At 37.5% G+C, this 24827-nt stretch overlaps 1 protein-coding gene across 1 annotated transcript in view; it reads right to left on the reverse strand.

Annotated features, from left to right (window-relative positions):
- Positions 1-24827, reverse strand: part of GSG1 (germ cell associated 1) — a 993143-nt gene that overhangs the window by 8643 nt on the left and 959673 nt on the right. Inside the window, exon 5 of the mRNA XM_044074607.1 lies at positions 20792-20903. Within this exon, the coding sequence (XP_043930542.1) occupies positions 20792-20903 (112 nt within the window). The remainder of the gene's footprint in view (positions 1-20791; positions 20904-24827) is intronic.

The raw sequence follows: 24827 nt of genomic DNA on the forward strand, positions 1-24827 counted from the left end.
ACGCTTACATTGTGCATCCACATCAGGTGTGCTGCCATGTCCACTATATAGTTCTGCTGCTGCAACACAAATATAACAATACATTAAGAGTTGTGCAATAATGTCCTTCAGTGGCAATTGGTGTATGCTGTACTGTTCGTGAACACTGGTTATACCTGCATGTCCTGGAACACCTTGTCTCACTATCTCCCTTGGGTATCTGACGATCCTGGCCAGTGGTATGATAGGAGGCCAGGAACATTATTATCTCATCCAAGAAGGCAATACTGACCCACCTGCAGTGACATTCTTCATTCTCTTATAAGGGTGCAGTCTATTGGTTGCATGGAGGATCATGTCAGAGCACTGCAAAAGGCAGGTCTCCTTAGATCTAATGTGACCATCTACGACATTTATCATGTGTGTCATATTTGTCCAGACTTGATTCCTCCACACAGTATTGCCCATCAGTCCAAGCAGGTTATGTCCATGCTGGCACAGAACCTCTATTATAGTCTTATGTTCTGTATGTGAGAAATTGTCTCTCATATTGCGGTTTGACATCTGAGAGACAGGGTGGTATACACATCTTCAATTTCTTACAGAGGCTGACATATTTACATGATAATGTTCAAAGCATATGCCAAATGAATGGCTTGCCTCTCATTTGCAGTGCATAGCTATGCAAAACAATACATGTCATGTATACCACTGTCATGTACAGATAATTGGAATGAACATTAAAAGCATGTCTTAAGAACTGATCCACATGGCCTGACATCATCAGCATACATGTGCTGTCAATCCATTCAACAAATTTGTACAAGTCATATATGGAGAGATAGGATTTGAAGTAGAGTCAGTGGATATTAGAATAAGAAAAGGCCAAACACATAATCAATGTACCACAGCTCCAGTATTATAACAATGGTGTTGCCACAGTTACATGCACATCCAAACAAAACTAACAACACTACCTCAATGATAGAGGATGCATCTTAGCTGTTACTGTAGTCACTGACAGAAAGCATTACAAATGTGACCATCACGATAGGGTACACAACACAAATACTGTCATTTATACATAAACAAGGCAGTGAAACAGCACCATTTGAAAATGATGTATTAGGCAGTCCTGACTTCATATCACCACAAGAAGTAACGTAAATGCTGAGACATCCTAATGTTGCCTGTATCCCACTGAATAAAACCAAAATATGGTGTAGTAAAAATAAAAGAAAACACACTTAACTGAGGGCTTGTATGGTTAAAAACCCACCTTTATTAAAACACATAAATAATATTGAGCGCTTTCCTCTCTGCAACCTGGAACTTCATCAGAATATGCAAATGCCCATTACAAACAACTTAAATATCATAGTTACAACCATGATAGGTAGATGAATCAACCAATTATTCCTTTATGTCATTTTGGGTCAACCCACATTTAAAGCCATAAGTTAGAAGTTACACAACCAGTAAACCAAATAATAAAACAAGCAATGTAACCATAACTACAATATATTTTTACAGAATAACCACCTAAGCCTGTATTTACCTAAAAAGGTTTTCCACATGGCAAGGAATACCTTTCCAAGAAGAAAATAATACTCATATATCACAATTTATTAGCTTTTTCAGATAAAACCGGTAAAATAGAGATAGTATCATTTAAACCCGGTGGGGGGGGGGGGGGGCATTGCAGCCAGTCTTAATTGCCACTGGGTTTCCTTCTTTCTTAAAATATTTTTCCATGTAGCTGACAGTCCTGGCTGGTGGTATGACAGAAGTCCAGACACATCATTATCTCATGCAGGGAGGCAATGGTGTCCCACCTGCAGTGGCATTCCTCATCCTCTCATAAGGGTGCAGTTATTTTATACAACATAATGTGCACATGAGTATGTGATAATAGCACTGTATTTCACCACGACAATGCAAGCAGATGAAGCTATCTCTGATTCAGGCATATCCCAGAGTGAAGTTAATTAAGTGCACACAGTGCCATACATAATTAATAAGGTTCATTAGCATTTAGTGTTTTGGAATCTGATTAACGAATGTCCGTGTAACTTCTTGAATCTCAGCACATTAATCAATAGCTCTGTATAAGTGTACAGTGCTCAGCACAACTACTCAATAGGTATCAATAAATGGCAATATCTGTAATACGTGCTCAATGCCCTCCAATAGTCTGCCATCATCCTATATGCACCAACTTTAAAATGTAATATTGCAACATATTCTTATCATACGATTGCTACTTGCAAACTGAGTGGGACCTCAGTTATCATTTTTGGAAGGCATTTTTCTGCAATGTAATTATACTTTAGTGAGAATGTCGATCAAGAGATGGCTTTAGGGAGTTCAGGCACTGAACTGGACAAATGAGGAGATAAAGCAGACACTCACTGTCTATGCTGGACATGAACAGAGGATGTGAGCATGCCTCAGGAGCATTGCAGTGATTGTCATCTGGAACTGGATTGCAAGAAAACACTGCAAATCAGGATTTACTGGATGGGCATGCAGATCTGACACCGCTATGGTTACCTACCTCAGAGGGACACAGAGCATCTTCACTGGAGGACTGCAGATGTCTGATGCCAGCCACCAGATGCCTACAGTAAGTTACATACTCCACACCTTAATACCTACATTATCATATATGTCTGTACTAAGCATATCTGTTTATATGATGGATTGTGTTTCAAGCATATTCCACGGTTATCTGTATTAATCATAGTAATTTACATGGAGTAAATTATCTTTTACTCATTAAAGTGAACAGTTGCATGTTGATGCATTCTGAAATTATCAGTGACTACACTAGGCCAGTGTAAACATTATGTAAGACTGTCCGTTGTAACTGTATATTAAAATGGGCTTCAAATATACCACTTGTGCTGCTATTCCAAAATATCTGGTTTTAAAGTATCTAATGAAATGTGATGCCCCTTAGCTCAGCTGGTTAAGCAGTATATCAAAGTGATTGTTTGCCTGTGTATTTATTAAAATCCCAGTATAGTCTGTTTTTTAAGTATTATTATCAGTAATTCATGTAATATTGCATATCACATATGGAATATGTATATTTGTTTGGTAACTTATACAGTAGACATTTTCTCACATCTGTTATGGCCATGGTGCTTTGATGCCCATAGCCCTTAGGCCACAGATGACTACACATTTCTGCATTATCCGTAAAGCTTCTAGAAGCATTTTACAGTATACTTCTCTATGTGTGTATGCTGAGTAATACATACATTAGTAAACCCTAAAGTTTAAAATTCACAACACTCTTTTATAACCCATGTCTGCTTTCATCAGTTTAATAAATGTAAGGCCAATGCAGGTCATCATGACTGAAATATGTACGAGTCTTGTTAACACAATGCAAGTACTAGAAGTTTGGATCTGTAAGCTTTATACTGTCTTATGCTTGTAGTGTTAGCAGCATATGTGGAGACTGATCTCACACCTAATTTACGTGTGTAGGCTTGAATTCCATGGTTGTGCACAAATTCATTTCATGGCTATTTATTTATTTTTTTGAGTACATACAATTCTTTGTATGCAAACTATGAAAGTTAAACTCAGTGTGCTGATACATGGTAGTTTTATAATGCTGATAAAAGTGCATTCCAGTATTATTCCAATGACTTTGACAACATTAAAAGGCATGTGATGTCTACTAGCTGAAACGGTTAAGCAATAGGGCAGTATAAATATCACTTGCCTATGTGCGGCGTCAAATCCTAGTGCAGCCTATTTTTTTAAACATTATTTTCAGTAATTCATGCAATATTGCACATCACAAATGGAAGGTCTATATTTCATTGGTAACTTATACAGTACAGGTTTTTACACAACTAGAATGGCTGTGGTGCATTGCCATCTACAGCGTTTAGGCAGAGATGACATCATATTTCTCCATTATCTGCGAAGCTCCTCAAAACATCATACAGTATACTTCTGTTGATAATGCTGTATGTCTGAATTCTGGGTAATATATACATATGTTATCTTTACAGTTTAAATTATACAACAGTCTTGTTATAATGCATTACTTCTTTTAATTAACTGCCCTCCTACATAATGTACATGTGTAGGCTTGAATAACACAGTAATTCCTTGAATGACTATTTATGTGTTTCAAGTGCACACAAACATATTCTTGTAAACTACGACAGTTGGTAACCTGACTGGGTAGACTGGTAGGTCTTTATCTAGATGGGTTGGTGTGGCTATCATCGTAGATTGGCACTCTTGTTAGTTTGTGTAATGCTTCCCTGCATATCCATCGCTATAAGTTGTTTGACTTCCATCAATTCATACAAAGACAGTAAAGATCTCTTAGCTAGGCAGGTAGGGATTTGGTTTGTAGTGTGAACACAGGTGACAGTTGTAGGTTTGAATCTAGACTACTTCTCTTTCTCTGCAGTAATCCTTGTGTGTGCACAGTATTGAGTGAAACATCGTTGACTGATATGAAAAATGTTATATTGTACTGCATGGCAATGCTTGCTAACATGCACTGATGACTATTTTCTTCACTTTTTTTGTACATAGCAGTCATTATGTACTGAGCTTAAACAATCCTTCTGTTGGTGTAATACATCATATTCTTCTGCTTGCAGCTGCTAAAGATCACTCAAGGAATAGAGACTTTTGCGTAGAGCATATGCACAGGTTTGAGAAGCAGTGGAGGGAAAGAGGTATGTGTTATGATTTTCACCTTTATGTCTCCAGAAATAGTATTAACATCTTTAAATCTTTAGGTTTAGATGTGTAGTTTTATAACATTCATGCATGCTAATAGGGTCTATATCAGATTATCGAACTTTTAAAAGTTCGAACACCATATGGTTGACACCATAAGTTCGAACGCTTAAAAGTTCAAACACCATATGGTTGACACCATATGTTTGAAGTCTTAAAAGTTCGAAAATCAAATAAAAAAAAAACAGAAAAGAACTACCTGAAAGGTTAAGCAGGGGTGCAAGCCCCCCTGCACCCACATGGTGGGGCTGCACGGCACCCCCCAACCCCCCGATCTTTAAATATACCAACTCTGAGATAACACTACAGTGCAGACAATGGAAACATGTCCATTTCTGCACTGTACGGAGATCTCCGTTGAAACGTATGATGTTCGAACATTTAAATGTTTGACAACGTAATATAGACCCTGCTAATATTATTGTCAGACTTCCCATAATGCATCTGTAAGTATGTGTAATACATAATTTATTTTGAATAATGTTAATGTTTACATAATTTTCAGTGGAATGTAGTAGTGTGTGTTAGCAGGTGTTTATTATTAAACTGAGCTTATGTGCTGTTTGTTGACACAGCCTAAATGACAGACATCTGTGTTCACCTGGTATATTGGTGACTTGAATGTATTTCATGTGCTTTGTTTATATTGTTACTGTTATTTGAACATCAGTTAGTAGCAAACTTGTGTATATGGTAATTGTTCTCATAATATTGTGCATCACTTTTAATCTTTTATTACTAAGTTGGGTGTTTGTTGACTCAGAAATGTTAATGCTTTTGGGAAACCTTTGTTGGCATGTGGTTAAATTCCACTTCTCTTGCAGTGCTGAGTGACTGCACTATTATGGCATCTTAAACACATTATATTATAGCATTTCCTGTTATTAGTGTGCCACAAGCCATGCCTCAATTTACGTTATGTCTGAAGTGTTGTTTATTATATTCACGATCATCATTCCATTAGTTCAGCTGTGCAAGTACATATGTAAACATACAACAAATGTAGGTAGGCAGTGACAGTGATACATTTGCTGAGGAACCATTATGTATTTGTGTCATATGCATATTTTCTGGATATTACATGCTGTCATTGTGCTTGTAACTATTTTCAGTTTTAATCAGCTTTCAACTTCCATTTTGACTATATACTGTTGTGATGACACCTATTAACCATGTTTCATTGCTCATCTCATTTGCATATACATTTTTAAGTTTACCATGGATTGTTTTTACACACATATTTTAACCTTGGTATGTTTAATCAACATGATACTGCACACATCCAACCCAACTACTAAAAGCATCCATCTACACACTAATAGTCTTCAACCTACTCCTTCTTTCCAATCTGTCCTCCTGTCACACTCAACTTGATAACCATACCCCATCCCCATGGCAAACAGAATCCACAGCTAATCTCATTAAACAAAAAAACTTCCCTATATCACCATCTGACCTTACCAGACCCCAACCTTTCCATTACTCATCAACAAACCAACCATAAAAACAAACCCTCTCTCTTCACAAAAACAAACTAAAATAATTCACAAATTGAATCTATCTACACCTACTCCAAAAACTAACTTGCAGTGGAGATATCCACCCTAATCCAGGACCCAAAACACTAGTCAATCCTAACTCAAGTCAGCTAAATCCCCTATACCACAGACCATTCTCATCTCTCTGCTTCATAAACATTAATGCTAGAAGCATACTTAAGAAAATCCAGGACCTACATGCCCTATTGGCACTAATCAAACTGGGTATTGTTGTGTTAACTGAAACATAGCTCAAACCAAAACATCATGACAATGAAATTACCACCCCTGGCTACAATATTATCCGCAAAGACAGAGTAGAAAAAAAGGGAGGTGGTTTTGCAATAATATTCCAAAACCACCTCACCATAGAACAACTAGATTACAACACCCAAGATGTCAAAGATGTGGAACTAATCCTTGCCAGATTAAAAATAAATTCCAATAAACACATAGTTATTGCAGGTGGCTACATCCCACCAGGCAATAATATCACTCAAATGGAAAACCTGCTTAATTAGATGTCCAGCTCCATTCCACATGAAACCATACTATTAGGAGACTTTAATATTGACTGGCTCAACTGTTCCAGCCATAATCCCACTGCCTTTATAAACCTCCACAGGTTTACCCAAAGTATAACCACCCCCACTAGAATTAACAAAACATGCAGTCACCAGTCCATCTTGAAATGGATCCTGGTGTCTGACCCCAATCTTACACAGCAATCTGTCTGTCTTCCAGATATCCTAAGTGACCATCATCCTACCTACCTAATTAGGAAGAAATCCCAAACCATCAGCCAATCTATAATCAGAGTAGTTCGCAACAAAAACACCTTCATATCTACTGATTTCATCAATGCACTAAAAAACTGCAACTGGGCTCCCCTAAAGCAATTATCTCTAGACAAAGCAGTTGAATACTTCAACACAACCTTCCTAAAAATCCTGGCCAATATGCACCCTCCCGAACCATTAGAATAAAAACTAATTATGCCCCATGGCTAACAAATCCAACTAAAACTATAATGAATGAACGGGACAACACCTGGTCTCAATATCAAGAAAACAAAACCACCTTAAGACAAAATTACCTACAGCTCCGGAACAAAGCCAAAAAACATATCAAACTAGACAAATCTAACTAATATCAAAACCTACAAGAAAAATATGCTCATAACCCCAAAAAATTCTGGAACACAATGAGTTGTATACTGCACCCAAGAAAGTCCACTACACCAACCCCTGTGCTACCAAATAATCATGAAAACATACCCAATCAATTTAATAAATTCTACAGTGAAACTGTCAAGACCCTTGTCAATGCCCAAAAGAATAGTACTACCCCCCCACACCAATAACTACCAAAACCCACCCCAATACACAAAGCAATACCCCCAGTTTTCAACTTTATCCAGTGTCCACCAAGGCAATTTCTAAACTCTTTAAGAAACTTAAACCAAACATTCTAGCAGCTGATAAGCTACCAGCAGACCTCTTTCAAATATCAGCTGAAGCTATAGCCTATCCACTCTCATTAATAGAGCTCTGTCATAATGCAAAGTACCAGGCTCTTGGAAAACCTCCCATATCATCCCACTGCACAAAGTAGGTAACTCCTTAGAACTTACCAACTATCACCCTATAGCTATCTTACCACCGTTATCCAAAATATTAGAAAGAGTAGCTCATACTCCACTTATGCAATACCTCCCAAAAAACAACCTACTCTCCATATCCCAGCATGGCTTTAGACCTTCCCACAGCACCACAACAGCATTATTATAATAAACCAACCTAGTTAACCACCACAAAAACAAGGGTCTATTTACTTCTTCCATATTCTTAGACTTATAAAAAGCCTTTGACATGGTAAACCACAGCATGCTTCTTGCAACTCTAGCTACCCTAAATATAAGTCCCTCCTCTGTATCATGGTTTAACAGCTATTTGTCAGATTGACAGTAAGCTGTCCCATGGCAAGACCAATTGTCCCCCCCTGCTACCAGTAACTATAGGAGTCCCTCAAGGGACTATCCTCAGCCCTCTGTTGTTTTCCCTATTTACTAACCAGAAATCTTCATCCTTACCAACTGCTTCAGTAGTACAATATGCTAACGACACCACGCTTACATGTGCCGCCCCCACCCTAAGTGAACTACTAACCCAAAACACCTTCTCCCTAGCGAAGACCTGGTTCACTAACATCAAACTTCTTAACCCCAAAAAAAAAAAAAAAAAACTAATTCTCTTTGGCCCAGGTAGATCTCCTCCCCTGAGCAGCAGCTTCATCCTCCACTCCAAAGAAAACATTCAAATTAATCCAACCACACACGCTAAACTGCTAGGCATAGAGATAGACAATAACCTGAAATTCGACATCCACATAGCACAAACCATCAAGAAAGTTAATAAAAAGCTAGGCCTCCTCTACAGGAACAAACAGTTTATGACTAAACATACCAAGTCACCATCACTAGGAGTCATCTCCAATCCAGTACCTCTCCCATCTTGATTAATCTACACCAAACTGAACTAAATAAAATGGAATCTTTCTTTAATAAGATTGCCAAGTTTGCGTCTGATGCTTCTTACAGGTCCCACCACTGTCTATTCCTAAAACAGCTTAACTGGCTTGAGTTGCCTCATATACTCATGCTCAAACAGCTCTCTATAACTCACAAGCTCTACTACCTCCCAGAGTTAACTCCAGCACTTCAGCATTTAATACAGCCCCACATTCCCACTAGAGCCCTATGATCTAACAGCCAGAACCATCCAACATAAAAACAACGCTGATAAATCACTCTTTGCCAGCACCATTGCCAAAACCTGAAACACACTACCAATCCATATAACTTCTAGCACCTCCTTCAATCATTTCAAAAAACTCCTTAAAACCTACTACTTAACTAACTGGCTATGCTCATGTTACACTCCAGGTTAAATCTAATTTTGTCACATGTTCAGATAAGTATAAACACATTTACCCTAAAAAGAAAAAAAGAAAAAAGCTTTATTTTTTTTAAGTTTTTGACTATGTACCTCAATGTTTTTACTATGTACCTCAATGACTGTCTATTGTACTGTCTAAAACTGTTAACTTCTAACCTATTGTGTATTAAAATCAATTGTATGGTCTATATTTTGTTCTCTCATGTACTGCATTCTATTGTACTGTGGAGCTTTTCTCCCCGGGGCTCCGCTGAAAATGGACCTGTGTCCAGTCGGACTTTCCCGGTAAACAAATGTAAATAAATAAATGACACAGTTGCACATAATGATGAGTTATAGCAGAAATTTACATGTTATATTAATACCTCAAACTAAATGTGTGAGGTGCACATTAAGTAAAAAATAGGGGACATACTCTCAGATTTTGTGACTGACATTGTTGTAAGGCATATCTGGCAACATTGCTAAAGCTGTAGTGTTAGTGTTAACGTCGACTGTATTATGTCTTTTGGAACTGAGCCCTATACCATGTTAATGCTGTATGTTAGAGTGGCACTGCATACCTGTCTTGTAAATTAATGATAATTAATGATATATATGTCTGTGTGCCGTGCATGTGTGTTTTGCATTCATACTAAATGCTGATTCATCAGAAATGTACATGTAATAACAGATGTATGTCTGATAGACTGATTATTGCATGCTAAGTAATGTACCAGAACATGCAATGGTCTCTCTGATCCATTCATGGCCTTCTGCTTATATCATCAGTATATGACCATCATGATATTTAAAATGTTGCAGAATCATGACATTGCACTTGTTATTATTACACTTTTTTGTCTTATGGTCTAGATCTGGTGACCATTACATTGTCACAAAAAATGTACCATAATGTTATGCAAATTGGGCGAACATTACACATGTCCTGTTTTATATGTTTTGACATTGTTATGATATGTGATGCATGTCAGTACATACTGTGAAGCAGTAGGTAGATGTAGCAATATAGGATGACTTGCCATATGTATCATATCCACATACATATCAGTATTGAGAAAGTGACTTATTTTCCAGGATCTTCACTATGCTTCAAGTAACATTTATTGTGCATTGTGTAATCTGCAGTTTGTTACACAATATAGCTGCATATAACTGCTGTCATGTTTTGTAACAGACATGGCATGGCAACACATTATACAGGGTCAAGCTATGTATATGATGCCTGTCTATGTACATATACACAATGGAAATGTTTTTTAACTGGCATATGCATTTCTGTGCATGTCTTATCACTGACTGGGTTTTATTTCAGACATGTTTTGCACGACTGTGATGTACATTACACATCATGTTATAATTTAGTATGGAATGGCTGTATGCTGACACCACATAAGGTGTTGTACCTGAATAAATTCAAACAAAAGTGTAATATCACATAAATAATAGTTACGTGTACATTGTGTAAGTTTTGTATGCTTTTTCATTTATTTATCAGTTTTAGGTTAATAACTATTATGTATGGAAAATGTTTTGTTTCCATGTTGAAGTTTAACAGAGCGTGGGACCCATACCAGCTAACTGGATGACAACAACATGCCAGACCACTGCCTGCCAATTTGGAGTCCGAGGGCCAGGATGATGACCATGATGGGAACAATAATGATTATGACAAACTGGGGCCTGCACATGCCATTGTTCCTGCAGCTCAGTGGAGTAGACATCCATTACCATGCCAAGTAGATGATTTTTGGGACAAGATCCAGGATGTAATGACAGATGCCTTCTAGATGCATATAAAGGATATGATGGGTAACTTTTTTCAGGACATGGCACAGACCATAAGTGACTTCTTCTGGGAGATACTTAGAGAGATCTTTTGTGATGTTCAACCCCATCAAGATGATCACTCTGGAATGTAAGTATTGCCTGTGTGATCCACTTTTATAATGCTGCCTCCATGGTGTTTTCCATATTCAAATCTGTACAGCGTAGGCACGGTTATACAGACATTCCTTATTGCTGTCATGCTTTTCTGTCATACGTCATAATGTGCACTGTTCATATCAAGTCATACATTGCTTTATCTTGCTGCTGCAGTATGACACACATTACCAAATGATACATGAGTTACTACATAATTATCACATGCTGTCATATATACATAAATTGCTCCATATGGGCACGACTGCTACTCCTTCAAACTCTGTGTGTGTTTGTGTGTGTGTGTGTGTGTGTGTGTGTGTGTGTGTGTGTGTGTGTGTGTGTGTGTGTGTGTGTGTGTGTGTGTGTGTGTGTGTGTGTGTGTGTGCGTGTGTGTGCGTGCATGTGTGTGCGTGTGTGTGTGTGAAGTGCAGCATAATATTGTTATACCCAATACACCCTGGCCCTGTATGTGACAGATATGACTGTTGCAGTTAGCATAATGCGAGTGGTTCACACTTATTCTAGTTGCGTTGTTCCTGGACATACTTAATAGGGATGACAGCAACCCGCATGCTACATTATTCCAATTCTTATCACATAACATAGAGAGGTCAGTCAAGTGTGTTTATTTGCACGTTACCTATGTGTATATATTGTATGCATTGCACACATTTGTGTATTGATATTTGCTGTCTTATGTCAATTGAACAACATGACATGTCCTCAGTTATGTAACTTATGTAACATTTTTTGGCTCATGCTATCCCACTGTCACAATGACCTTGCATGTGCCATGTACTTGCAATTATTGTGCCATGTTGTTGTACAGTACTATGACAGGTATATATGAATATGTACCCTTCACATACTGCATTGAAATTCACTGGTCCCTTAGTGAATATACAGAAGTGATGCTTTGCTTACCATCATTCATGATTCCGTTTCTGTCCATATCTTGCTTATAGCACTAGTCAGTCTTTTTGAAACTAGCTTATATTAGGACATGTATACATGGGTTCACATACATGCCTGTTTGCACTCCTTTGTAGAACATATGCACAGATCTAAATTGATTTACATGTGTATAGCTGTAATATCATTGACATACAACCCCCACTTGTAATATATAACTTGTTAAATGCACCTATTCCATTTTGTTGTGCTGTACCTATGCACACAGGAGTGTCCTTTGATCTTCTTACACATGTATGGTGATATTTATATCAATAATGGTGATTGTCCCATCTGTTGCATTATGTTTGCATGACATTATATGGGTGTATGATATTCATATCTAATTTTGTTGTGTTCCCATATCATTTGCTGTTTAATTGCTGCACATTACTGTGTTTGTGTCATTCGTACACATGCATAGTGCATTAGGGATGGTTATAAACATGTCTATGTGTTAGTCACTGGCCATTTGCTTCAATGTACCTTGTGAGGACCTGCAGTCCATCTTGTGCTGTGAACACATGCATGTGCACCGTGTTTTACTAGCTGTAATTGCCCTGTTTTATTATATGCCTACTTTCTCTTATTGGCATTTCTTCACTGTTGCAGGCCTATGTTGTCCATCTCCCTTCCCCATTATAGCTTTGCTCTGCTTGTTTGACATATACATGCCATATGTTATGAGTACGTCTACCTTTCTGAAATGCATAATCATTGTAATGTAGGTGTATTGGTACAATATGACCCTGTGCCAACATGATGGGTATCAGACACATGGAAGGCATATGCACACAGGGTTTTGGCAATTGAGTAAATTCTATCAGTGTTTATGCTGTACTTACGTGTTGTGAATTACTCAGATGCTTCTATGCTGTGCTCATACTTGCATTCCTTAGCTTTGATTAGTCATATACGTATCACTATTTACTTAATTTTCTGTGTGATCGGTATATTATTTATTTATTTATTGACATTTGATTACCAGGAGAGTCCAACTATGTAGGGGTCCATTTTTAGCAGAGGCCCATGGAGAAATCCAAAGTATTATAAAACATTTTAGGAACAGTAATTTTATAGTCTTTAAAAATATTGCAAAAAACAACTACAGTTTAAATAATTATACCAAATTAGACATAATATGAAAATGTTGACTAAGAATAGATACAAATTATATGATAATGATTTAATAGTTAGAAAAAAATTAGACAGTTTATACAGAAATTAGAGGTAAGTTAGTATAATACAAACAGGAATTGCAATACAAGGTGAGAGAAAATCAGGCTTATGGTATATTTAGAGAGAAAGCCAGGGGAGAGAAATTGACAGATGTAAGGAAGTGAGTGAAGAAAGGACAGTAAGGAGATGTAAGCTATGAATAGGTATTTGTTCACATTTAGGGATATAGTTTACCCTGTTGTTGAGCAAGAACAGAACTAACTTTTGGCTAGGAAGTCTTTCAGAATGGTTTTAAAGGATGGGAGGAAGCGTATTGACCTGATAAATACAGATTAGGAGTTCAATGCCTTAGCAACATCGAGGACAGACAATGCCCAGCAGATTTGATAGGTTTGTGGACAGACAGGAGTTTTTGGTCATAAGATTGTAATGACTGACTGGGAACATAGTTGTGTAGAATGTTATTTAGTGCTGGACAGGCAGATTGATTCTGGATAATTTTATAGGTGGTAAGAAGTTTTCTATATATTAATTGATGGGGTAGACCTAACCAATTTAGGCTTTTTAGTGCTATGCAGTGATGGGTTCTGAAAGGGGTATTTGCTGCAAATTTAGCAACTTTATTATAGCATTGTTCAAGTTTTGATTTTTGTGAAACCTGAAGGTGATTAAGGATGGTAACACCATAGAGAAGTGTGGGAGGAGATAAGTAGTGGCAAGTATAGCTTTAGTTGCATTGGTGAAAAAATTTTGGGCTCTATAATGCATCTCAATTTTTGATGAATTTGTCTTATGCAATTTCGTATATGCAGGTGAAATTTAAGATTATCGTCCACTCTCATCCCTAATAATTTGCTATGAAAAGTGGCATCAATGGTTGTATTATGAAGAGCGAAGCTTTAAATTTAGTTTTTACATGGGAGAGGGATTTGGGGAAAAAGTATTTTTTTTTTGTTTTTTGCTTTTTTTTAGGGTTGAATATGAGTTGTGTGTTACAAAGCCATGTTTCAGTCACTGTTAAAGCTTCCTGAGTAATTTATTTGAGGTGTACCACATTGTCAAATGTGTGTGGAGTCATCTGCATACTGTATTAGGGAGGCCTGTGTGTGGATGTGTGGAGGATATTGCGACAATGTTAAAGAGGGGAGTCCAAGGACAGAGCCTTGTGGTATACCGGTTGTGACTGGGATGTATGGAGAGGAGGTGGAGTGCCACTTACTGACTGATACCTAATGGATTGGTAACTGTTGAACCACAGAAGGGTGGGCTGAGAGAAATATAATGAAGACATCTGAAGTAGAAGTTTACATTGACAAATGGTGTCAAAGGCTTTAGACAAGTCTTGAGATCAGGAGAATACTAATTTGCTGTTATCTCTAACTTTATTGACGGTATCCATACAGGTTAGAAGTGCAGTGTTTTTACTGTGGATGGGACGGACGTCATGTTGTGTGAAGGATAGGAGTTCTTCTTGCAGGAGATAGTTTATTAATTGTGTGGATGTGCAATGTACCACCTTCTTTTTGTTTGGTTGCATGGTGCATGTAGGTCCCATTTCTCCAGTGTTTTTTTTGTGTGTGCGTATTCTTATTTATTTATTTATTATACAGCCACATTAATGTTCTGCTGTGGTGCTGCTGTTTGGCACTGTGCTTAGTTTGCCTTTTACATGCATAATTGGAGACTCTAGATTTCCTGCCACTTGTCTGCTCCTGTGTTTGCTTATGCTTGCTGTTGCTTGACTTACACTTGCACTGCTGACAGCCTAGTGGATGACCGTATTTGATGTCCATTGTGTACTGCAATGACAGCACTCCCCATTTAGTTTTCTCCAACTGTTAAGAGAAAAAGATTTAAAACATACTATTATTTGTCTCTTTCTCCCATCTAGCAAAATGAATATGCTATTTGCTGAAGTGTTGGTAAGAAAAGGTCATTGAACCATGTTTATTAAAGATGGGCTTTATCTATAATAGATGTAGTTTGCTTATGAACTTGAATAACACCTGTTTTCTATACTTCTGAATAAGAGTTAATTTACAGAGGCAGGCTGTGGAAAATTCCAGCTATCACTGTTGAACTAAGTATTCTGTACTAACTGTGGTTTTGAGGTAAACGTTCTACACTAACTGTGGTTTTGAGGTAAACATTCTACACTAGCTGTGGTTTTGAGGTAAAACATTCTTTTCTGAGGTAAATTGTGATCCTAGATGTTTTTCATAGCCAACTGTCAACTGTTAGAAATGTAACAAAAGCTATTTTGGCTAGTAACAGGAAAGTATAAAAGTTGATGTCAGTAACCAAGCTGATCAGATTGAGATCATCTTGGCCAACATGTTGCTGTAATCTGGTTAGCAGTTAATAAAGTAAATTTTCATCACCTGAGGCAGATGTGACTCGCTTGAATTTTTCTTCTGACACCAACACACACCTACCATCAGTCATACTCTTTCTGGTATGACTGCCACACAGTTTGCAACATCTCAGCAGTGGCTTGTGCCTTGGTGAATATGTATTTTTGCATTGCACCCTGTTTGCCATTTTTCCTTCACCCATGTTGTTTGGTCTACACATGTGCTGTCTGTGTACTTTACCTATCCTTTATGTATATTCTTGACCTTGGTCTGTTATGTCTTGTTATATTTGTTTTGTTTGTACCTGCTCTTTTGCCTAACTCCTCTTTCCTTGTCTTTTCCATACCTTCTATTCTCCTAAAACAAAAAATGAGGACTATTCCCACCAAAAACAATTGTCCATGCCCCTCTGACTCTCCCTAAAATTATCCTATTCCCTCATCCCTCTTGTGTGTCCTTCTTCTTCATCCATATCTGCTTTTCTATTTCCATGTTTCTTTGGGTGTGTGCATTACTTGTGTTCCCCACAAAGGTCCTGCACCCATTGTTTACTGTCTTGATTGCCCTTTGCCTTACTTAATCAATTTTTTATTAGAAATTTTTGTAGATTATGCTGGATTTTGCAAATTGTGATGGGTATATTTATATATGTTGCAATCATATTATGAGGACATAATTACACCACACTTACTTAAAGATTGGTGATAATATGTAATAAATTACCATTACAAATTAGAGACAGTAGCAATTTAAAATCCTTTAAGAGAGCTGCATTCATGGGGTGTGGACAAAGTGTTTGATCCAGAAATCTTGTAGTCAGTGTTACTAGATGGCTGTACAGCCTTAATGCTGTTGCACAACTTTTGAACTTATAAAGCGATCAGCAGAAAATAGGCAATGATGGACGCTCCCCGAGCCAATGATTTAAAAAGTTCCAAGGGTGGGATTCTTGAAAGGCAAAAGAATGAACACATGACTTCTCAAGATGTACCTATGGAACCACGAGCAGCACCAGTGTGTCAGATCACAAAACCCAAGAAGTATTTATCACCACCAAGTCCTTCAGATAACTGGGACTCAAATCATGGATGTTCAAACATACCAATAACAGAATCTTAAAGATAATTCTGAAATGAACTGACAGCTATTGGGCTGTGCATAACAGGGGTAATACACTGATACACCATATGTAAGCAGCCTTTTGGGAACTTCCAGATAAAGGACATTACAATAATTTGGTTTGGAGGAGACTAAGGTATAAACTTCTATGAAGAAATCAGATTGAGACAAGAAGTGCTTAACTTTGGAAATGTTCCTTTGATTGAAACACGATGATTTCACAATTGCCAATGCTTGATCTGAAGTTATAACCTGTGATCCAAAATAACACCATGATTATGTACTGTTTCAACAAATTCAAGACTATATCCATCATATAAGATGAAAATAGAAAGGTGAGATGCACAGAAATTCTTCAAGGTAACCATACTACCATATCCTCAGGATTGAACTATTGATTTTCAACCAATTACACAAAAGCCAAGAACTGATGGCTTCAAGGTTGTCAGCTGCAGAATGTGCACCTGCCTTTCCATCTTGGGAAAAGGAGAGGTAAATTTGCATGTAATCTGTGTAGCTATGGTATGCTATCCCCTCTCCTTAATAAGATCTTCAAGTGGAAGCATTTAAACTGTGAACAACATAGGGCATAAGACAGATCCTTGTGGTACTCCATATTCCAAGGGATAAGACAAAGATGAATTTAGTCCAGCATAGACCTTCTGGGAACAACCACAGAGATAAGATGAAAAACATTCCAAAGCAATAGAGGAGAGATCACTGTATTGTTCTAACTGCTTGATCACTTGGCTATGATCAACAGTGTCAAATTCTGCCAAGGGATCCAGGAGTACTGATACTTAATAGTTCTTCTAGTCTCTGGCCATATGGAAACCATTTACTACCCAAATAAGAACAGTTTATGTGCTATGTTGAGTGGGAAACTTGTATTGAAAAGGGTCCATGATCCCCCTAACTGTAACACAAGCCTGACTATAACACAAGCCTAAAATAACTTACCTTCTCAATAACCTTTCTTACAAATGGAACATTAGAGACTGGGAAGTAGTTAAAAAGAAAGCTACGAACTATACAAGGTTTCTTTTCAGTAGAGATAACAACAGCCTTTTTCAAAACAAATGGAAACATCTCAGATCTCAAGAACATAGCCAGTATCTGGAAAATCACTGGTTTTAGAACATCAAGTCTAGATATAATCAGCCTTGATTGACAAAGATCCAATCTGCTGGTTGTTGGGCACATACTGGGGAAATCATCATGAATTCATCCTAATTAAGAATATAAAACACCATCCAAAACGCTGGAACTGGACAGCCTAGCATTAAAGCATTTTCCCAGAGGGTCCAGTGGTAGAAGAGCAGATCTGATGGCAATAATCTTGTCAAAGTACAAATGAGTAATAGAGTCATGTTCTTTAGTGGAATAATGCTATCAGAGTGGAAAGATCTGCTGGTGCGCATAATGCCTCTATTTCAAGAAAGAGCATGGCAAGCCAATCTGATGCCAGAGAGATTTCCCTAGATAAAAAGGTCACTTTTATGAGTGATCACTGCAAAGTAAATGGCATGATACTGCTCTAAATCCAGACTCCACAGACCCATCCAGCACTACTAATGTTCCAGCCTGGCTCTTTCTGAGGAAGGAGATGAAGCTTGTTGCCAAACCATGGCTTATGCCTCCCAATAGTGAAATATGACTTGAGAAAAAGAATCTAAAGCAAAGGACAGGACCTATTATAATTCCCAAGCAAGGCATTGAGGGACAGCACCATCTCCTAATAGAATTGAATGATTGCAGGTGAAAAACTCTGATCTACTATGGTTAAAAGAGCAGCTCAATTTTAGATCAAGATCAGAATAACTGTAGTGCAGAAGTTGTAGACCAAAGTGTAGCAGGAAGAATTATCCATCCAGCATTTATTATTTCCACAGTGTTGACCAAACCCTCTGTACATACATCCAATAATTCCAAGCAACAAAACAGGAGCATGATTTCTAATAATACCCATTGATTAATCAGGCAAGCCCTACTGGACACATAGTCCCTTTTCAGGGCCAACACATGGCCTAATGACTTGATCAAGATCATAAATTAGGCAAGTAAGGGGTGAGGGAATAAAACCCTGTAATACAGCTTATAGATTCAACCCTCTGAGGAAACTGCCAGACTAGCATATGTCACTCCAGCTCTCAAATGTAAAACTCTCTTCTGTTTAATGGTCTCACACTACCAGTCCTCATCATTAACTCCACTATATCCCAGCACAACTCCCCTGTCTGAAAAAAATCTAACCAATAAACACCATAAATTAGTAGCTGTGGAATCCCAAATAAATAGAAAAAAAATACCTAAAACATTGAGAAGTCTACAAAATAGTTCTAAAATTTCTGCCCTAAAAATTATAATAAATAAATAAATAAAATAAACCAAATGACATTGATGGTAAATCAAAAATAACAAAACAAGCATAAATAAATAAATAAATAAAATGGATAAAAGCAATACTTGTGGGTGTTGGATTAGATGTGTAGCATATCTTATACTGTAGGAGAAGGTATACATTTTGTGACTTGTGTCTGTGCCAGTTTTTGTGAGACTTCATCTCTAAAGTACTAGATTTCAATATACCATATGATATAATATAATATAGCATATATGTATGGACCTACTTTGGGAGGTCAAACATTCAGAACTCCGAACTTCATATGTTTGAGACCATAACATCGAAGTTTTGAAAGTTCAAAACTTCAATAAAAAAAAAATAAAAACAATTTTTTTTATCTTTATACCGGAGGCATGCCCCCCTGCACCCTCCCCACAACCCCTGCTAATTAAATATACTAACTCCGAGATTGCACTACAGTGAAGAGAATGGTACATTTCCCATTCCGTGCTGTACAGCAATCTCCATCTAAACTGTCTGAAGTTTCAAAACTTCGATGTTATGGTCTCGACCATATGAAGTTCAAATTTTGAAACTGTGAGCTTCCAGAGTAGACCCATATGTACATATATACTGTATACCAGCAGATCTATGTATGCTTAGTAATCATGAATCAGTTTAATGGAAAATAAACTAGTGGATAAAGGAACTAGGTTAATTGGTCACTGCAGAATTGATGGTTGGACTGAATGTAATCTGGGACTAATTTTTAAGGGATTTTATATTGGCTGCGCTTGAATAACAGATCATGTTACTCATAGAATCTTAAAGTAATAACTGCCCGATAAGTGCAAAGCGCAGTGGCAAAAGGTAGAGCTAAGACAGACATTTTTTTTTCATCTCTAATTATCGACTATTTTAATGTGTCACTCACTTCACTTAATAGCATCAGTCTTGCAGGGCATCTGATAACGATATAGCACGTGGCATCACGTGTATGTGGGAGTCCAACTTCCCACAAAAAAAAAAATGAAAAAATTGTGCTGTGTGAACAAGGAAAGAAATTCAGGACAACAAGACCTTTAATGTGTGAAGAAAACAGTAATTTACTGACATTATACCAATGCCATAATATTTTGGTTAGATTCATTTATTCACTTTATATGTGTCGGATGATTCCTTTTATCATCAACCTGCCTGACACTTATTTTTCTTCTGATTACACTACTACTGAGTGGCGACTCAAGTAAATCATTGTGCAGAGGAATGGTTGAAAAGTGGATTGTGAGTAGAATTAAATAGCCAATAGCCAGCTTTCTTTTTCAAAGGAGTTTATTCTTTTGCAGATCTGACCTCAGATGGCAACCAGAGGCATTATAGCCTAGGTTTAGAGGTAGATTCCCCTCATTAGATGGACCATGAATAATAGTTTCCACAATCCATTTGGTCCTCTGGTGACAGTCACCAGTATGGCAAGTAACTCATGTGGAAATGAAAAGACCAGGAGAAGAGGAAAGTTAGAAGTCCACCTGTGATGTATAAGTAAATAAATTGTTGTAAAATATACCATAAACATACAGATTGCCATAGACAGACATATAAATACATGCATTGCTCTCAGTACATGAAGAATATTTATTTACAGTAAAAACATTCACATACTAGAATGCCCATCCATAGTCCCAGTTGTGAGGTCTCCAGTCTTCTGGTCCCATGGTTACTGTAACCTGGAAAACCTGTGAGTACATCATGTGGGCCACCATTCCCAGCAGTCCTAGAGACAAATGAAAAGAGAAAAATACCAGTAATGAGAGAAAAACATTGTATGCTAATAAGCAGTTAATAATCATATCATACTACTATTGAATTACAGCGATGCAATAATATCACAGGAATATAATCCTGCTGTATTTTATTTATGTTTTACATTTTGTTGACTGGGCTAGTCACACTAGTCCAGTGGTCTCTTTTCAGGGGAGATCACAGTGGTGTTCATACTGACTAGGGGAAGTTTGGCCAGTGCATTGGGGGAACTTCCTCTGCTCTTTTCAATAAGTGCAGTGAGATCTTTTATGTCCATTTGAGCTACCACCAGCTAAGGGACTTCAATTTAATCTGAATGTTTATAAAATGGGTCTAAATTCAGAGAAATTTAATTATTGAAAGAAACCAGATCACACTGAAATCATCATCAACTTGGAACTAACTCACTGGCACAATAAGCATGCAAACCTTCTGTGATGATAAGAGGTACTGCCAGCCATGCCAGGAGAAATAGGGCATGGGAGGTATAACTTGTGCCAGCACACCTAGCTGGAATTTTATTAATAATTATATGTCATTTGTATATCAAACTGATTTGTACACATGCTTGTGCTGAAAATGTATTTGTGAGGTTTGCTTGTGTTAAAATGTATCAACAGTGCACCCTGCTGGAATGAAAAGAAATGTACATGTATTATTGTAACCAAATTAAATGTATATGTATTAATAGAGGATACTGGGACAGCAGAGGTTAACCAGCTAGCTTACTTTAAGAAAAATAAGGGAAATGTAAATGAGCTGTTAAACCATTAAAATGGTACTACTCCACAGTGCTGGATAGGATTGGAGATGGTGGGTCTGGAAGAAGCCTTTGTTCATTAGCTTAGGAAAAGGAGGGGAAGCCCCAGGCACTTCCATAAACATTTAGATGTGTATTGTAGCCATCTATGCTAAATTCCTGTCTCAGCTTCAAAGGAGGATACTGTGAGAAGCTAGAGTCAGGTGACCAGATGAGGTAATTTTGCAAGCCATCTTGGATATTATATTTTACAGGGAGTAATCCCTGAGTATTGAGTATTCTGTTTTGGGGAACCTGACTAGATAGACTGCTCACGTATTTCATTGTGCCTTGCTCTGTTGTGTAAGTTATTAGGGAATAGTAATTCTCCTAGATTCAGTCAGGAATATAGTGAAGCTTAGTTTAGAGATTGTTTTTCTTTATTTCTATGAGTCTGTCCATCAATGTTATTTTCAATATTTCCTGAAATTTGAACTCTGTGTTTTACTGTAAATATATATTTAGTATTTTCTTGTTCTTTTATTATTTTTTAGAAAATATGTATGCTTTGACAGTATTTCACATATTTATTTGGTGATAACTCAGGCCACTCCTGAAAGCCTTGCTGTTTGGTCAACATTACCATTTGTTTAATATTATGTCACATGTGATAATTTAATAAAGATGTTTGAAATAAATATTAACTTCACTCAGCATAATTGGATACCCTTCCAAGAGCCTTATAGTAACTGACAGGTTGCAGTGAATCTACCTTATAGTCTGGGCAAAGTTGGTAGAGCAGGTAATCTGTGCCAGCCTTTCCCAGGTGTGTGTTTATTTGTGTGTGTGTGTGTGTGTGTGTGTGTGTGTGTGTGTGTGTGTGTGTGTGTGTGTGTGAAAATTTAATCTCAAAGAGTGTGTGTGCCAGCTATTTGGGGCAGGGACATAAAGCACTGGTTTCACAGTGCCAGTGGGGAGCCTTACTGGGGATCTGAGGAGAGACAGATATAGACACCCAGACCATGGGCTGATTGCTCATAAGGGAAATGGTGCTTGATGCAGAGAGGTACACATATGGAAATACAGAGTGTATCCATTTATATTCCAAGTGCATGTCCCTCTGCAGGGTCAGTGGTGTGGATTCAGACTCCTTGATTACTGGCCCAGCATGGGGACCTCACATATTGGTGAACAGTGGTGGGATATTAATTGAACTCCTGTAGCCTGTAAGCAGTTATCACTAAAAAATGTGTTCTCTTAAGCAGCCACAAAGTAGACATTCAGAGCTTCATATCACAATAATTTTATTTATTTACTTTTTGTTAGCTTAGTTAGTCAGTGATAGCAGGCAAAGATGCCAGCAGAGGATTATGGAAATTTGACAAGGAACCAGTTGGCTGAGATGTGCCAAGCCAAAGGACTGGAGCATGCCAGCCTGACTAAAGGGGAAATGATTGCAGCCCTAATCATAGCTGCAGCACAGACCAGCAACCAGGAAGACAACCAGTCTAGCATTGGGGATGTACAGCTTTCTGAAACAGGACAGCTCAACTTTTCCTCAGAGGACTTAAAAATCCTGAATTTACATATCTGAGGATTCAGCTTAAGATTCACTTCATAAGCATACTCCAGAGCTTTCTTGAGGTTTCTATCATGTTTGATTTCACCATTGCCTCCTACAAAAAATATAATCTATTATAATAGTACATGGATAGGCAGAGAAAATCTGTTCCATCACATGTTAAAAGACTTCACTGGCAGAATTTATTCCAAATGGCTTTCTCAGAAATCTCTACCTTCTAAATGGTGTACTGAAAGTAGTTAGCAAGGAAGATTTTCAATGAAGTGAAATTTGTCGAAATGGACTTTTTGCATCTAAGACAGAAAAAAACAGTGGCATTTGGCATAAGGGCAGCAACTTCTTCAACTGTACAGATCAGATGATGAGGTTGTTTTAGAGCTTTATTCAAATCTCTTGGATCAATACATATTCTAATATCATCTGAGCTTTTCTTATGAGTTATTACCATCTGGGATACCCATTCAGTTGGTTCTTCTACCAGACAAATTATTCCTAAATGCACCATTCTGTCTAGCTCAGCTTTGACTCTGTTCTTCATAGTTACTGGAACTTTCTGTGCTGATCTGATGACTGGGCTTACCTTGTGGTCTAATTTCATGTAGTACACAAGTGGGAGTTTGCCTAGTTCATCTTTAAAAATATCAGCATACTCAGAAAAAATATTCTGTGTGAAACCTGCTCTATCACTCATGCATACATAGTGGACTTCTTTATTGAATGAAAGCAGTCCCATTTTCAAACTGTCTTTGAGGCCTAATAATGACTGCATATGTCTCTTGACTATGTAAATTGCAAGTCATAGCTGTTCTCAGCAGAGTAACATGAAAGCACTACTGAGCCTTTGGTTTGAATTTCTTCACCACCATAAGCAACAAGCTTTGCAGACTTTACCAAATTAAGTTGTTCTCCAGCTTTCACTCTAGGAAACATTTCTGCTGACATAACATTGCACTTTGAACCAGCATCAGCTTTGAACTCCACAGGTTTCCCATTAATCCCTCCAGTACAAAATATTTCACTCCTTTCCACAAATGTACTGCATTAATTGTTTCACCAAGTACAGACACACAATCAGCATAAAAAGTAGGGTTGCAGCTTTCTATTTGATCAACTTGCCTCAATGCTCATTTTTAATAAAATAATGTGCCTGTACCACAATATGGTAGTTCTCCCCTCCCCTGCATATACAGCAGGTGAATACACAAATGAACACTCTCTTTCAAAGGCTTCTGAACCAGCTAGATTAATCAGAATAAATGCCTTTGTATGTGCACCTTTATCAGAAAAAGCAGCCTGTATGAAAATATCATATTCTTGCTCTACCACTCTCCAATTTTCTGTAACATTATTATCAAACACAAATGGACTGATCTGCAAAATCCTTCTGCCATGACAACAAATTGCTTTAAGACACAGTGCAAACTTGGCCCTTGTAATTATGTTCAAACATTCACACACCAGGTGCTTGTAATAATATTCAAATGCACAATAATATCTTTGAAATAACTATATTGTAATACTGCGCATACTAGCTAACACTTTGCACACTTCGGCTACTTTGAATAGCTTTAGTC

This window comes from Protopterus annectens, chromosome 1.part1 (assembly GCF_019279795.1).
Source record: "Protopterus annectens isolate FY-2018-M chromosome 1.part1, PAN1.0, whole genome shotgun sequence".
NCBI classification, from domain to species: domain Eukaryota; kingdom Metazoa; phylum Chordata; order Ceratodontiformes; family Protopteridae; genus Protopterus; species Protopterus annectens.